This window comes from Epinephelus lanceolatus, chromosome 10 (assembly GCF_041903045.1).
Source record: "Epinephelus lanceolatus isolate andai-2023 chromosome 10, ASM4190304v1, whole genome shotgun sequence".
Lineage (NCBI taxonomy): Eukaryota > Metazoa > Chordata > Actinopteri > Perciformes > Serranidae > Epinephelus > Epinephelus lanceolatus.
The window spans coordinates 16,201,785-16,218,082 of record NC_135743.1 but is presented as its reverse complement, the minus strand read 5'-3'; the positions used below and the strand labels follow the sequence as shown (position 1 = coordinate 16,218,082).

The 16,298-nt window shown below is 41.9% G+C and overlaps 1 protein-coding gene across 2 annotated transcripts; it reads right to left on the bottom strand.

The window, feature by feature from the left end:
• Positions 1-255: 255 nt before the first annotated feature.
• usp5 (ubiquitin specific peptidase 5 (isopeptidase T)) lies at positions 256-16,277 on the bottom strand. Of its 2 annotated transcripts, none has more exons than XM_033641111.2 (20): positions 16,031-16,277; positions 15,336-15,464; positions 15,106-15,172; positions 14,874-15,001; positions 14,297-14,442; positions 13,765-13,949; positions 13,223-13,317; positions 12,002-12,195; positions 11,664-11,735; positions 9,325-9,412; positions 9,040-9,165; positions 8,808-8,961; positions 7,934-8,096; positions 7,756-7,844; positions 5,160-5,345; positions 4,624-4,767; positions 4,388-4,530; positions 3,260-3,410; positions 2,984-3,068; positions 256-1,044 (listed from the first exon to the last, which is right to left on the bottom strand). In XM_033641111.2, the coding sequence occupies exons 1-20, from the start codon at positions 16,136-16,138 to the stop codon at positions 951-953; spliced, it is 2,547 nt and encodes an 848-aa protein (XP_033497002.2). In that variant the 5' UTR covers positions 16,139-16,277; the 3' UTR covers positions 256-950. The 2 variants fall into 2 exon arrangements, with proteins under 2 accessions (XP_033497002.2, XP_033497003.2); XM_033641112.2 differs by having other exon boundaries at positions 5,217-5,345.
• Positions 16,278-16,298: the final 21 nt, after the last annotated feature.

The window sequence follows — 16,298 nt, the reverse complement described above, 5'->3', positions numbered from 1 at the left end:
AACTCTTGAAACAACAGAGGCGTTAACTATATTTCAAATATACACACAATTTGTGGGATTGTGGCAACTCACGAGACGGAAAAACCAACAGCAAACGTTCAATTTAATTAAAGAAAAAGGCAGAATGACAGAAAGACAATTCTTTATTTGTCACAGCAGAAGTAACAAAGGATTTGTTTGCAAAATAAAAACAAAATAAAACAAAAATCACCCAGATATCACCCGCACCAACCTTTAAAGAAAAAAACAAGTTGATTTGGTGTTTTGACTTTTTTATTTCCTTTTTTTAACACACATTTGAGCTGTTATTTGTTTGATCCTCTCAGCGTGGATGTTTTAGCTGTGTTTTTTTTTTTTCTACTTCCTCGATGAAACGGGCGGAGGAGGAGCTGGTGCCCTGCTTAACTGGGGACACCAAGCTGCAACCGTCCAATAAAAGAAGAGAGGGCTGGAAGCAACATATTTTGATGGGGAGTGGCAGTGACTACTGATGGCAGTGGAAATCAATAGTCAGGACATGGAAAATGGTAGTTAAGCAAACGTATTAATAAAGAGTGAATGGATTTAGCAACCGAGGTTCCTTTGAATGTTCAGGCCTGTTCCATGACGCTGATTTAAAACCTGAAACAGCTGTTTACACAGTTTTCAAATGGTTTTACTCAGCATAGTTGTCCATGAACTAACTGAATCTTCTCTGAACAGGCCCGTGGTTTGTAATCGAAGGATCAAAAACAAAAATCCCCCCCCAACACTTTATCTGTACATTTGCACCAATTCATTTAACTGTGTATATATGCAATCTGAGGGATTTATTTACACTGTCGTCAGCTGTGAAGCGTGCCGGGGCAGTTGTAAGAGCTTGGTGGGGTGCGACTATGAATGTTATCTTGTGTGTTTGTGTTAGCGTCCACATTACTCCTCCTTTACCCCAAGTGTAACGCTCCTTTGTCTCATTCAACCACTCTTCGGTAGAAGTAGAGGTATCCCAGGTCTTTGGGAGGTTTCTCTGAAGCGCACACCTTCTGATCGTTGAAGATGACCCACCTGTAAAACAGAGACATCGCTTAGTTCACACAGAGCTACTTGATAACAGACAAGTGAAACTCAGTAAGTGCAGATCTCCTTCAGGTGTGTCTGGGGGCATGAGGATGGGGAACAGGGAGTGCAGGGCAGGCCCCCTTATATTAATTAATCTGCAAATGTTCTGGTTCAAAATGACACCAAACTTTTCTATGGATGTCAGTTTTTGAGCCACGACAAAGGCCAAAATGTCGGAAATGCCTCTGATACTGCCTGAAATGCTGGGTAAGGTATTGACGAGAATGCAGGTCTATACACTGATCTGTTACCACCTAATTTATTAACAAACTTAAACCCCCTCGAGGGTGGTACTCTAATTATTATTATTATTAGTATATCTGTGAATACACTTTGGTCTAAAAACAAACGATAAATGGCCTTTATGATCTTCTTTTATTTAGTGGCTTGACACGGAAATGGGTTAGTAGTGTAGACGTTATTTTCATTGTATATTATTTTTCTAACAACACTGGCATTTGATTGGTAATCTGTACCAGCTGACACGCAGGTTCAGGTATCACAATTGGTACAGGGAATTAAAAAATGGTATTTGAACTTCTGTAGTTAAGACTACAATAAAATAGGTTTTTCAAAATGTGTTAGTCACTACAACTACGAGAGGTCCTTGAGCATACAGTCATAAATGTGCACACAAAATCTGGTGGTTTGGGAGATTAGTCATGGACAGACAGATACACACACATGTATGCACACAAGCAGGCATGTGCACCACCAAACATATGATCCCCTCTAGGCCTACGTCTGGTGGCGATAATAAAATATCCCACTTGGGCTAAGTGACACCTGCTTTTCCCAAAGGACCAACATATTCATATTCTAACACATAATGGTCATTTTTGAGCAATTTCATAATTTATTTGTTCTCACTAGTACAGATGGGATCATTACTAATATCAAAATATAAAATAAATCTGGTGTTTTCTTGCTAAGTCGACACAAGTGTTTTTCTTGAGAGGCCACTGTGCTTGAATAGTTGTTGTTTATTGTGGATTTTTGTATTTTATGTTGCATTTGTTGCATTTTAAATTTGTTTTGATTGACTGGTTGTAAAAGAGATTTTCAATCTCAATGGGACTTTCTGGTTAAACAAAGGTTAAATAAATGAAATAAATCCTTTAAACCTTGTTGTATGAAAGGTTAATACTTTGTACTGTGATCACATCAGGTGCTCGTTCTGTTTAAACCAGACCTGGAGTATGGTGCCCCCTGTTGAGGTACTACAGAATCAGCTACACATCTCACATTTCATGACTAAATGAACTACTGATAAAAGAACAGACAACTTGTGAGAATGTAACTCGCTTTGTTGTTTCTTCCAGAACATGGGATTTGCATGATATTAATTATATTTGAGGATCTGAGACTTGCAATGACATTTTTTCAACAGCTCTGACTTTTAAATGACAAATTGAGGCTTTGAAACAGCAAAAACATCCCTTAAAGCAGCATGAATACTTACTGTGATCATGTTTAAAGATATTAAACATAGTGCAAAATATTGTAAAGCAGCAGCTTCAGTTCAATAGAATCTGTATCAGGAAATGTTTGGATAAATGCACCTGGAATGACAGTGAGAAGTAGACTGACGGAATGTGGGAAAACTGAGACATACTGTTGTAATTGCACTTATTTTACCTGAGACATCTCAGGCTGTTCATCTGCTTGTAAAAGGATGAACCTCCACAGAATGTACTTGTAATTCTTTACACAAAAAAAAGGGAAAATATCTGAGCTAATGGTATTTATAGGTATTTATAGGTGCAATGTTTTTATTGGTCTGGCCCATCTGAGATCAAATTGGGCTGCATATGGCCCATGAACTAAAATGTGTTTGACACCCCTGCCTTAAAGGTAAAAAGCACTAGGCAAAAAAAACACTTACTGCTGATCCTTCTTGATGTGGCAGACATAGTGGCCGCACATTGTGCTTGTCCCCATGTGACTGATGAATGCAAACAGCTCATACTCTGGATGAAGTAGAAAAAAATATTATTTTTAACATATATAATTAAATTATGATGGCTGAAAGAGCACGTCTTTATAAATAAAAGGTGGTAATGTCACTGCAGTCTATATTTCATGTTTGAACACATCACTGCAACTAGTCTGAGGATCATTTTTGAATGCTTCCTCTCTGATCCTTCTCCTTGGGACTTACTGCCTGGTCCGTCTCTGACACGAGGCCCAGGCGGAGGATCCCTGCCACCTTCGCTCTCTGCGGCTGAGCGGCCGCCCTCAGACACATCCATGGAGTCCAGGTCATCCAGGTGGGAGAAGATCCAGTCCACTGCCCGGTCCAGGATATTACTCTGTGAAACAAACACCAGTTAGAGGAGACATCTCCAGAGGATATCAACAAATGAAGTTTTTGGTCAAATACAAGCTTTTCTAGAAGTCTGTTTTGATGTTACAAGTACAACTTTAAGTTTGAGGGCCAAAGACAGCTGAGGCCCTTTGTTAAAGGTCTGGCAATCGATGATGGTCAAAGTTCACTTTTATGAAGAAGCCAAATGTTTGATAACACTGTAATAATATAACTGTAATAATGACGTAACTGTAATAATACAGAAAGTGTTTTCTCTGCCTCAACGTGGAACTGTAGCGAACGACAGGACAACGGGAAAAAAAATCTTTGCTTACCTCGATCATCTGGAGTGGAGGTTTGAGGGTCACACAAACTGGTACCTGCAGCTCTTTGTCTAACTAGTTCACTTGTGTAAGTGACCCACTGACAAATAAGTGGCAAAAAATCTTTGAAATGTAGATCTTGACCTACGCCTACTTTGGAAAACAGACTAATCTAGTAATCCTAATTAACCTTCCAAAAAGAAAACTCAATAGCTGCTTTAGTAAAAGACAAATTTTTGTTAGTCAGCAGGTGTTTTCTCTGCGACTCTCATCAGCAGTGCTTTGTCCTGTGACACATTGTCCTCAGTTATTGAAAAAATAATAATTTCCAGCTGTTTCATCACACATGGAGGCAAAACTGTGAAAGCTAATGTAAATTAGCTACCACATACAGTAAATAACTTCTCAGACTTATCTCTTACCAGTGCTTCTGACAGCTTAGTGCAACTTTTAGCAAAATCCTGTTACTAGTTTTTGTTGCGGTATTAAGGCCAACAACTGTGAAAGTCTCCAGGAATGATGAAACTTGGCAATGTTACTGTCTAAATATAAAAAAAGGCAGCAGCTGTGCCTGTATTGGCAAAGTTCTACTTTTAGAGTAGTGACATATGAAATTAGTCAAATCCCCATCTCTAACTGGAAGGAGTTTGATTCTCACCGTAGCTCGCAGTGCTTTGGTTGCTTGGTCTCGGCTGAAACCCATGGAGACGATGGTTGCCAGATGCTCCTCGGAGAGGCTCTCTGTGGGTGTGGTCCCGGGGCCAGAGCTGCAGCCTGGCAACACCAGGGGGGCTGCGAAGTCTGCAGCCAATCAAAAGGAGGAGACATAAGTTAAAGGAGCAGTCGCACCGACTGCTGACTTGCTTTCTGCTTAAGTCCTGCTGCTCTGCACACCTGGGTCATCCATGTGGCCCATGATCCAATTCATGGCAGCATCGATTCCAGTGTTCCCAGTGTAGTACACCGCTTTTCTACAGGCCTCCAGTGGGAATCCCATTTCACATAACTGGGATACAGTGGAGTCATCGAGGACTGGAGCTGAGTGTGTTAATAGGAAAAAGTTGAATTACTTGGATGTACTTTGTGGAGCTCACATTGTTTGCTGGTTTTCTTTTTCTTGTGGAAACACTGATTAATGGCAAAAGAAAAAAACACTGTTGGTCTATTTTTGTGCCCAGAGCGCTTCCTTCCAAAATAATGAAAATAATATACAGAAGCGTTAACTCATATACACCAACAACAGGACCATTACAATCATACTTTAATTTGCAACTTAAACGCCACGCTGCAAAAGTAAACAAATAATAAGGCAACTGAAGGACGCAAGGGAACAGAAAAGGCAGAAAAGAAGAAAAGGAGGAAACAAGGGTGGACAAATAAAAGCGCCACAGAGGGAGAAGGAGAAGAGCAGAAACGACAGACAGACTAACACAGCAGTGGGGAGTAGAGAGAGTCGTCCTCATCGTTGCCATGGGAACCCAGGATACCTTTAACCTCCACATCTGGGGTCATGAGTGGGGGCGGGGCCACCTCTGGTAGGAGCTCTTCCCCTGGCTGCTGGCCGGTTGCACGTAGTGCGCTCAGGTCCAGAGTATCAGGAACGTCGATGCTTACGTCTGCAAAAAAGAAAATGATCTAACTTATCATCCACTTCAGTCCAAATACTTGTTTCCCACACCTTAACGTTAGAAACAACATTGTACAACATTGTCCCAATGGCTGTGTGGGGAAGTTGAGAAAAGTTATGTAAATGTCTTCCGACATGCTGTTAATTTTCCCCACAGGTGACTTTGTAACTGTTAAAATGTGTTAATGTGTTATGTTGCTCCTCAGGCTCTGTGGGCCTCTTCCTCCCTCATGCTATTGACTGGTGAATCACGGTCCATCTGTTGGTACAGAACAGCTGAGGAGCTGCACTTCCACTTGTGTGTCAGGACCATAGAAATAGACTGAGAGTAGAATGAAGTGCTCCAGGGATGAAGTTTTTTGTAGAACAACGCAGAAGTTAACATCGCCCTGGTTCCTCCGTCAAAGAGCCCACGGGATTTTTCCACTGAATTTTGCATTATTGCAGAAAATAAGCTTTGTTACAAACACGTTTATGATACTTACACATTTTGTTCAGCAAGGTAATCTTCACAAATGAACATCACTTTCATGATTATTGAAACCTAAATGTAATCAGCAGAGGTAAAAAGCTAACGTCAGGCCATAAACGAACCACACTATGGTCACGACTTAAAGGGAAATTTCGGTTTATTTCAACCCGTCTCCTATATTAGTTAGCATGTTAGCCGTTAGCCTAGATACAGCCGAGGTGCATAGTAGCGTCAGACCTGTTAAAACGTAAATGAACGGGCATACTTCAAGTGCAAAGTTAGTCCACTAAACAAGCTTTTTTCCACAAAGACCGCCTCATATCGTTAGGATAAATGTCAGAGAACATATAGAAAATGACATGTAAACGTGTTGTCTCACCTTACCGGTGTGGTGCCATGTTTGTTTATCCCTCTAACTCTGCTTTCCAAAGCGTGGCCGAAATATATCTCGCCAGCTCTAGATAAAGCCCAGCTGGATACTACTCCAGGTGGAGGTGTCTCGTCCTCGGTCACATCCAGACCTTGAAAATAAGGCTGCAACCGGTCCCATTCCTTGCAACAGAGGCATTCCTCACAGGTACACCACCAATCTCCAGAGCTACGCAGCATTGCAGCATTCGTCCTCTACCTGTTGCGCCTCCCTCTCTCTCTCTCTCTCTCTCTCTTTCTCCTCCTCCGTTCTTCAATTTCACGAAGCTCTTCGTCAGTGTATCCTTCCAGCTGTTGCTGCTTGTTCAGGCACGCTATGAGATCACTGCTTGTTCTCACGGTATTTCAGCTGCGCTTTGGAAAGCAGAGCTGTGGTGCGTTCCAGGCAACCCGTAACTCGTGTTTTCACAACCTGTAACCCGTGAAAGTCCACTGGAACGGCAGTCAAACCTGTAACTTCCCACCCGTGAACTCGTACCAAAGCGATGTACTCCCAGTTCCGACCTCTGACGTCACATAACCCACAAACAAATATGGCAGCCCCTGTGGATGCGGTGATGCTGCGTCTGATACACGGTAGACTTTAGGACAATGTAAAACTGTCTGTTAAACTGTTTGTGCACCACAGAAACATCAGTTTGTCACGGTCACACGGATTTTGTGTTCACGTTTGTGGCTGTGCACCTGGAACGCTTTGAGGTGGGAACTCTGAGATTTCAACTAGGAAATTTCCCAGTTCCCAGTTGTCTGGAACGCAGCACTAGATGATAAACAAACATGGCAGCACACCGGTAAGGTAAGACAACACGTTTACATGTCGTTTTCTATATGTTCTCTGACATTTATCCTAACGATATGAGGCGGTCTTTGTAGGAAAAAAGCTTGTTTAGTGGACTAACTTTGCACTTGAAAGGATGCCCGTTCAATTACGTTTTAACAGGTCTGACGCTACTAATGCGCCCCGGCTGTATCTAGACTAACGGCTAACATGCTAACTATTATTTTTATGTCACTAGTCACTTGAAATAAATTTAGGACGATAGGAGACAGGTTGAAATAAACCGAAATTTCCCTTTAACGTTGCCACCACAACAAGACTTCCTGTAGTCTCATTTAGCCACTTGTTAGCAAATGCCTTTTTTAAGTCACATAAAAGCTTCAAAATTCACAAGTAGGGGTATTTCCTGACAGATTTTATGTCATAGGACAAAATATTGGCAATTACTATATTTTCTAAAAAGCAATAATTCAGCAAAACAAATATAATGAAAAAGAACCAATTGGAGTATCAATAAAGTACGAAACAAATAAGGAGTATCGATAAGAGTAGCAGTGTCGATAAACTCTTGATACCATCCCTGTTGGAATATGACAGTGAGTCTTTGCAACATGAATTGTTTTGTGTTTTAATATCTGTTTGCATATACATTTGTGTGTAGAGCAAGAAAAATACTTATCTTTTCAACACAATCATTTAATAATATTAATTCTTGCTCACCCAGTTTCTTGGGCACCCAGTCAAGGCCAAAGGTGAACTTCTTAATCTGGATAACCAGGTGATCGGGGAAAGAGGCGAAGCGGGTCGTTCTGACAAATGAGACAAAACCTGATATTAATAAATACATCTTAAGATTTGTTTCATCACTTTCTGTACGTGTGCCTGTCTCTCTTCATACTTGGTAGCAGTAGTCTTGGACTGTACAGCTGAGCTCCAGAAGTCTGTGAGAATCTCTGGTTCACTGAGGGCCGCCATGCAAGCTGTGAAGGGGATTTGTGCACGCACTGTAGGGGCTGATGAGTCCCCCTCCTCACGCCGCCGCTCTGCCTCCTGAAGCTCTTCTGTTAGAAAAATATGGACATGGTTGAGAAACTTACACACGCAACTGTATTTAACACATAAAACCAATACACTGTTGTGAATGTACAAATACAACTCAGGATGCGAAGCATAAATAAACACATCACATCCGACACCTACAGAGCCCTTATTGAACCACCTTATAGAAACGCTCCACCAATTTTATACACACAAAGATCAGTTTATTTGTCACAAGGTTTACTACACAGCCTGTTAAAAAAACTTAACTCTAATCATGTCATCACCTCAACTTTATGGAAGACCAATACTAAATCTCTGGAGTACCCCCTTAAAAACTGGTGTCTCTACATCGTCATTACTGAAGAGAACATGTAACACTTCCAATAGTCACAAACATGCGTATTAAAATTGATTCTTGCGTTCCACCCATGCTAATGCAGGCTAACTGCGCTAATGACTGATTGAAAATTCGCAACAACAGTTTTTACAGACACTAGCGTTATCGCAGAGCCTGAATGAACAGAGCCCCTCTTCCTCCGGACAGCTGCCTCCATCAGCTGTCTCCTAGTAAAAGGGACTTAGCTTTTAATTAAAAAGTATTCGTCAGCAGCTCTGTGCTGCACTGTGGCCTTTGCGCTGTGATTTGCAGCTCATAGTGAGCAGAGCTGATACCAGTGATCATGTGTGGAGCTCCAGATTGAGTTGGACACTGTATCCCATCAGGCTCTAACCTGTGTTGGTAGCCTGGTCCATCGGCACAGGCAGCTGGACAATGTAATCCACCCGCTGTGTGTACTTGGCTTTCTGCGACTGCTGACACACAATCCTCTCCTCCACCAGGAACCTGAAGGCTTCAGATGGGTTGGCTCCAGAGCGACAGTTCCTCTGTGGGTGAAAAGAAATAAAAGTATAAGACAAAAGCTACAGACCAAAACAGGAAGCAGAGCGAGAGTGTTACCTTACCTCCACCATGTTTATGAAGTGCAATAAAAACTCCTGAGCATCCTGTTGTCGATTGGTGGAGAACTCTGGGTGGCCCCGCCCAACAAGTGCTTTGAACATTCGTGGTGCTATACCGATTTGGTCTCCCTGCACACAAAGAATGAACAGTGGGATTTGTTAGCAATGAGAGCTAATATTAGGAAGCCCACTTTCTCACTTATTTCTGAGAGTAAATTCCACACGTGCCGTGGATATCTGTCAAAACTATGGCATGTAAATCCACTGTGTTTGATTGTTTCCCCTTACCCTGGGTTCAGATGCACCGTTTTCATCTCCAGGGTCTGGTGCTGGTTTGGAATACTCTCCTGACAACAGACCGTAGCCGAGCTTGGCTCTGTGATAAACAAACAAAGCCGACATCACTGCACATCCAACAATATACCACAGTCTCACACAGGAGGAGGATTTGGATATAGGCCTAGATGTATTTTTGGCTTTCAAATGACATGGTGGAATGTCTAATCAGGGAGAGGACTTTCTCTACTCTGGTGGGTATTAAAAAAAAAGTTTTTGTATAGCAACAGCAGTGGAGATCGTTTGAATTAGGCCACAGACACATCAAATCTGGCAGATTTCAAGTGAAAACACAAAACTACAGTATAAAATATAATCTGATCTTTATTTTTCACAGTTTTGCAATTAAAAAATGAGTGACCTCCGAAAAGTGTGAAGCAAAGCTTTCCTGCACTGGCATGGAGCGAACATAACAAGAGGCCAAGTGTCAATGTGGGTTTGTCTGAACCCTGCTGATATCAATAGGGAGTTTCTATTCAGGAGGATAACCCACATTAAAAACAAAAATCACATTTAAATACGGAGCTGCCTGGAAAGGAATCTGTAATCGGCTTTGGGTCTGACAGCCGGCACAGTGTGTGTATGTTTGTGTGTATTTATGTTGATGGTTTCTTTCATCTTCTGTGGCTATGATGGCACAAGACAGAATGGTAAAGAGGACAGGATGTGTGTTTGAATGCACGTGTGTGAAAACTGTGCTATATGAGAAAAGACATGCCAAAAAAAAAGCACCTTGGAATGTGTATTATTTTATCAAACCCTGTCCTCTGCTTTCCTGACGTACCACTGACGGGTGCTTTTGGGCATCTAGAAGGGCTTTTCCATTCACATGTGCTGGCTTGACTTAATTTGACACAGCGTGTAAGCCCAGCGCAGCAGGGATTTGAATCTCCTTTACAACCAGGCCACCCACTCAAAGGTGTGTCTTTAACTGATGACGCTCTTGTTGCAAGTCAACGACATTTCAAAGCAGTGTGCTGATCTACTGCTAAAGTCCCTCGTTATTTTGCTGCAAGCATTTTTCCATTACTCTGCACAGCAGGTAACACACGTTAACCAGCTGGAGGTGAGCTGTTTGCAGAGTTTCAGTAAGAGCCTGTTGTCTGCAGCTCTTCATTTAACATCTCATTGTGGCTGTTTCTGCTTGAACTCTTCTTCCCTGCGGCATAAGTAGACTTGAAGAAAAGCCGCTTACAAAGTTCCGCTTTTACAGTGATAAACACATTTAATTTCTTATAAATTATTCACAATAGAAGTCCATAGTTATTTTGTTATGTAAAAGCTTTCTATTGTGCAGCAGCAAAGTAAGGAAATGTTGATTTTTAATCAGCTGTGACTTAATACGACTCCTATACGGATGAAAACAGACATGAAACAATAAAATAAAGCAGATAATTAAAATACAGACAGGACACAGGAGAGAAACTAAACTCCAACCCTGAACTCATAAATATCTTTCTCTCAGGCCTCCTGCACAAACATGAGTCAAGGCTTGCAATACACGCTTGTTTGAGGGGGAGAAAAGGGGTTGGCTGCAGTGTATGAGATATCATCATTAGCGCTCGGAGGCAGTCGGGCACACATTTGGCTTGACTATGGAGATGGTCCATCTTGGGCGTAGCTAGGCACGACTCGGCACCTTTAAACTGTCAATGGAAATGCAAATCGACATGACATTGTTTGAATCGGTGAGGCCTAAGTGCCAAAGGAGAATGGTAATGTCACAGGGTCATTTACTGTATACTGCAATAATATGTGTGACAAGTCAAATGTACATTTGTAATGTTACATGTTATAATTCCACACAATTTGTTTCAGTTGTTATCACCCGACACGCTTAGGCCTCTGTAATCAACATGTGGAAAGTTTGATACTCAGTTTTTGTACCCCTACGTTCACCTTTGGGGGTACCCCACCTTCAAAGGGGTGTCTCCCACCTTGCCTCTCCCCTTTTGCTGTTGTTCTCTGTGGGAGAGGTAAGCGACATTGCTCTTGTGGTAATTTCCATGTTTTAGTGTTGTTGAGATATGTTTATAAGTTCACTTTTTGCTAACATAACCTTGTGTCGCTTAATTTGTGTAGGGGCTGGAGTTTGTATGGTTGTGTATGACGGAGGATTTTGTTTTTGCCACCTGTTGTCAGGAGAGGAATAAACAGAGATCACCTCCGAAGATACCCACGGTCTGGGCCTCTTTATATCTGCACAACGCAGACATCACTAGAGTCCATCGATTACAGTAATACAAGAGCTTGCCACAGAACATAACCAGACACCTTGAGAGGACACTCACACTTGGGTTTTAAAGTCCTGGGTGGGGTCGCTTGGGGCTTCATCAATGATCTTTTCGATGTTAGCCACGTACCTGGAAGGGATGAATGACGGGATATGAGAAAAATTGTTTACATTCAGTATCTTAGCGTCAGTGTTGGACAGTGTGAAGTGTCACTTTTAAAGGGAATATTAAAGAAATGAGGAAAAAGATTTCAACTCTAATGCTGTAGTGGCCAATCTGATTGTATTTTTTATTGCAGTCTGTCAAAAGAATTAGCATTGTCTCTTATCACTGGAAGCGACACAGTCAACATAACAGCTGGAAGGAGCAGGAGGATGGGAGCTAAGGGTACTTACTTGCTCTGGAAGTCTGGAACAGTGAAGAGCACTTGCATGACAGAGTTGAGGTAGCAGCTGTTGCCAAGATTCTTCATGCCAGTCAAACCAGGGCCAAACAGGGGCCGCAGGGTGGTCCCCGATTCCTGGATTACCTCCCACTCCCCCACGCGCTGATTCACAGCAATTTCCAGCTCTGTCATCGTCCGTTCGGTCTAAGAGCAGAGAAGTCAAAGTGATCATAAAACAATGAGGAGGAGAAGAGAGATCTTGTATCTTAATGGGATGTTCCTTGCTAAATAAAGGATAAATAAATAAATACATAAAAAAGGAAGGAGCAGTTTTGAGCAGGAGGAGCAAAATTAGCCCATACAAAGTCGTAATGACAGCAAGCAGATGAGGAACTATAAGACACATCATCGCAGCACTAAGTGCTGCACTTTGTCTTCTGCTCCACTGTAACACAATTCCTCCACCCCCTGTCTGTGCAATATAATTATGTGTGTGCAGCAATACATTTGCAAGACAAGAAACAACATTATAATACACAGTGAGAGGTACAGATTTCTTAGACAACTGTGTAGCATGCACTCTGCATAAGAAGAGAAGCAGGTGGCAAATAAATTAATGTCAGCAGGGAATCAGTGAAGAAACAGGTGTGGAGGAAAGTCGGCGTATAAGATACTGGCTAGGCCATGAAGGTAAGAGCATATATCATAATACATACATATATATATATATATATATATATATATATATATATATATATATATATATGTATAATGTATGTATAATAATCATTTAATAATATGTTATATAAACAAACAAGTATCAGTTAACAGTGTGCTGGCAAGGAAAAATAACCAAAAAGTAGAACGAGAAAGAGAAGCTGGTGACTTATTCAATAATATGATTTTCCTGTGGTAGTCACTATTCGCTGTCTAACACGGCAGCTTAATTTAAGACCCCTTATTAATACCATGTAATCAATGGCTGCACTATGAGGCAGAGCCAGCCATAAGTGTCTGGCTGTCTGCCAACGGGAAGAAAAAATCCAATATCTCTGACTAAATTTGTACCACTTCATTCGTAAAGCAGAAAGCTGAGTAATACTTCTGTCTACAAGAATGTTGAACATGCAAAACAGTGGGGGAAATTGGGAAAAATCAATTAGAGAAAATTAAAAGAAAATAGGAAAAAAAAGTCTGCTTGAAATAAAAACAGCAGAAACACATAACTTACCTTCTCCATGGTCATCATGTCGATGCCAAAGTGAGTCAGGTGCTCTGGCAACTTGGAATCCAGCACCATGTCATCCTCATCATAGGAATACACATCTGGACATACAGAACAGAGGGGGCAATTGAGGCTTACAAGACATGAGCAGACACAGTGTTGAAGAGTAAGGCCCACGCCAGCATCTAAATGGACCGAAGTGACATTTGCAGGAACATGCCGTTTAATGTCCTGCAGCTGAGCAGCTAACTAGCTACTTAGCCTGCAACATCATTTTTCCTTTGTGAATATTTGATTGGTGGTTCATTCAACAAGCTGAGGTGCATGTGCTCACGTTTGTATGTAAGATAAGAAGGAGACTTTAGAATAAAAGCTGGTATGGGTTGCTATTCAAATTCTGTGGCTCTTGTGTCGCATGCTGCTGTCATCAGAATGACACAATTTGACTGAATGTACAGAAACAAGTTCTACGTAGTCAATTTAAAAAAAGCTATTTAAATCCAGTTGGACATTTTTACCACAGAAAAATCACCCAGCCATCTGCTTACCTGCTCCATCGGGAGTGATGGTACCAAGTTTGACAGCAAGTGGGTATCCCGTCTCCTGGTAGTGGAGAAGGGCGTGGTTGTTGCCCCCGGAGCCATCAAAGTACCTGCGACCACACAGCACTTTGCCGTCCGTCAGGTTCATCCAAAGATTCTCCTGGAGGTCACACACCTCACACCGCCAACCACTAGGATGTGGAAAAGACAAGCATCACAACTCTTAAATGAACATGTTCTGAAATAAATATTTGACATTTACACTGCCCTTGTGGGCTTCGAGTAACAAAACTGAACAGCTATCTCCATTCTAAATTCTATTATTGGAGACACAACAGCATTAATGGACCAATACAATAATGGATCAATAGATCCTAAATGCAAAGCCTTATTGCCTGGACATTTTTGTACTTGCAATTTTGCAGTCTTTCATCACTTTAGAGCAAAAAATAAGAAAATCTTTGTTTATAAAGTCACTAACATAAAAGGAATTGTATGGTGGGCTTATTCAAGGGCCCGCTGTAACATAATGTCTCACCTGGGAGGGATCTTGAGTCCATTGTCAAGCTGCTTAAGGTCAGCGGCATGCCTCGACTCCTGTCTCACCTCTCCATCCCACTGTTGAACTTGTAAGGCATGAGACACTGAGTCGGCTGCCATGATACCCGCCATTGACAGGGACACCTTTAGAGACGGCAAATAAATTGGCAGGAACAAATTTAACCTGACCGACAGCTCATGATGACACTTATCAACTACTTGATCACTAAAGGTAACAAAATGTATTATCCATATGTCCCTGTGTATCTCTATGTGCATGTGCTACAATGATCTTCTATTTAGGAATATACAGAACGTACAATATATTGTATTAAGGTTTGTCAACGATCTGAAAAGACTACCCATGTTTGCAGAAAGCCTTCTATTAATGACAGCAATCATAATTTCTTCTTAAAACTGCTTTCTGTATTGACAATGTGATATTTGGTGCTGTGAAACTGTACCATTGTTAATCCTGATATTATAAGATAGTATACTGCCATTGTATTAACCCTGACGGAACCTCAGCGGATTGATAACATTTCTCGTGCCAGAGAACACACAAGTTATCTCACCCGCTCTCTCACAACATCAGGCATGGTACCAAGGTCGTCTGATGTCACCTCCTGTCTGTCAGGTAAAATGACGACTTTTACATCCTCCTCATACAGCTCCTGCTCCACATCAAAACCTCCTTCGATCCCTGGACAGATCAGAAACAAGAGGAGAGGCAGACACAGGTCAGGTCAGTCTCAAACGAACACGTGTTTTATCTATGTCTGTGTAAATGATCTCTCATGCAATCACCTATAGCCAATCTGGTGGGCTTTTTCTTAGGCGGATGTCCAGATCCAGAGTTGTTATCATCTTCCTTCTGTGGGAATAATATACAGTAGGATATCATTGGGTGTTGAGGTAAGTTCACCTACCATGTTAAAAGATGGTGCGGATAGTTTCAATCGTGTTTTAAATATGTGTACATGTGGAATTGACCACAGTCTCTAGGGGAAAATGACAAAGTAGATTAAAGTGTCCACCTTAGCCTTGCGAGTCCGGGTGATGTGGAAGTAAGCCCTCTGGCCAGTTCGGGCATGATGCCTGTCCACATACTGACTCCCAAAGCCAAGGAAACTGTTCATGCACACATACAGGCCTCCTTCACTTTCCTGGAATGAAGACACAGGCAATGTTAAATGTTACAACCTGTCCTCATCTCTCTCTGTTATGATACAACTTTGGGAAGTTAAAGTTGAAGGCAGTGTAAATGTCTAAACCAAGTCACATCTTCAGTTACAACTAGCTCTCCAGTCATCCTGCTAACGCTTGCAATTCAGCTGAGCACTGGTTTAGTCTTGTCTACGTCGACGACAAACTCCAGCCTGGAGATTGAAATGCTGTAGGCTACTATGATTTGGACAGCATGAACAGTCATGCTACCATAAACGACTAAATTAGCTTGCTAGCTAGTTTGACAGCATACCCAGTTACACTGACACAGCTAGCTAACAAGCTAGCACAGCTAAGTTTCCATTACAGTGCATTATTAGCTTAGCTCGACGCTAGCTTGCTAGTTAGTTGAAGCAGGAAAATCTATGAAGCCAGTGCGCTAAAGTAGGAAAGCACTGACAAAACGTTACATGTAACAAAGACAAGAGAGAGCCGAAGTAAATGAGAAATGAAATAACACTGTTTGCTGGCTGACGTTTTGATTTATAAAGAGAAGATGGCTCACCGGCGAGGAAAATGACAAGGCGCATTCGTCTTTGTGGACACGGTCTCCGGGCTTCGGAACCCGAATTGTGGACAAAACCGACATCAAAATCTCGCCAACATCTGCCATGACAAGCTAGCTAGTTCCGCCTTGCAGTGGGACACTTGCTCCTCTGAGTTTGGACCCCCAGCCTCTGAATTCCCCGGCTCGGAAGAGTGTCCGTTGTCTGGCCCGTCTTCTGCTGTCTGTGTTTGGCTGAATGAATCATGAGATGCTGCCTTGTGTTGAG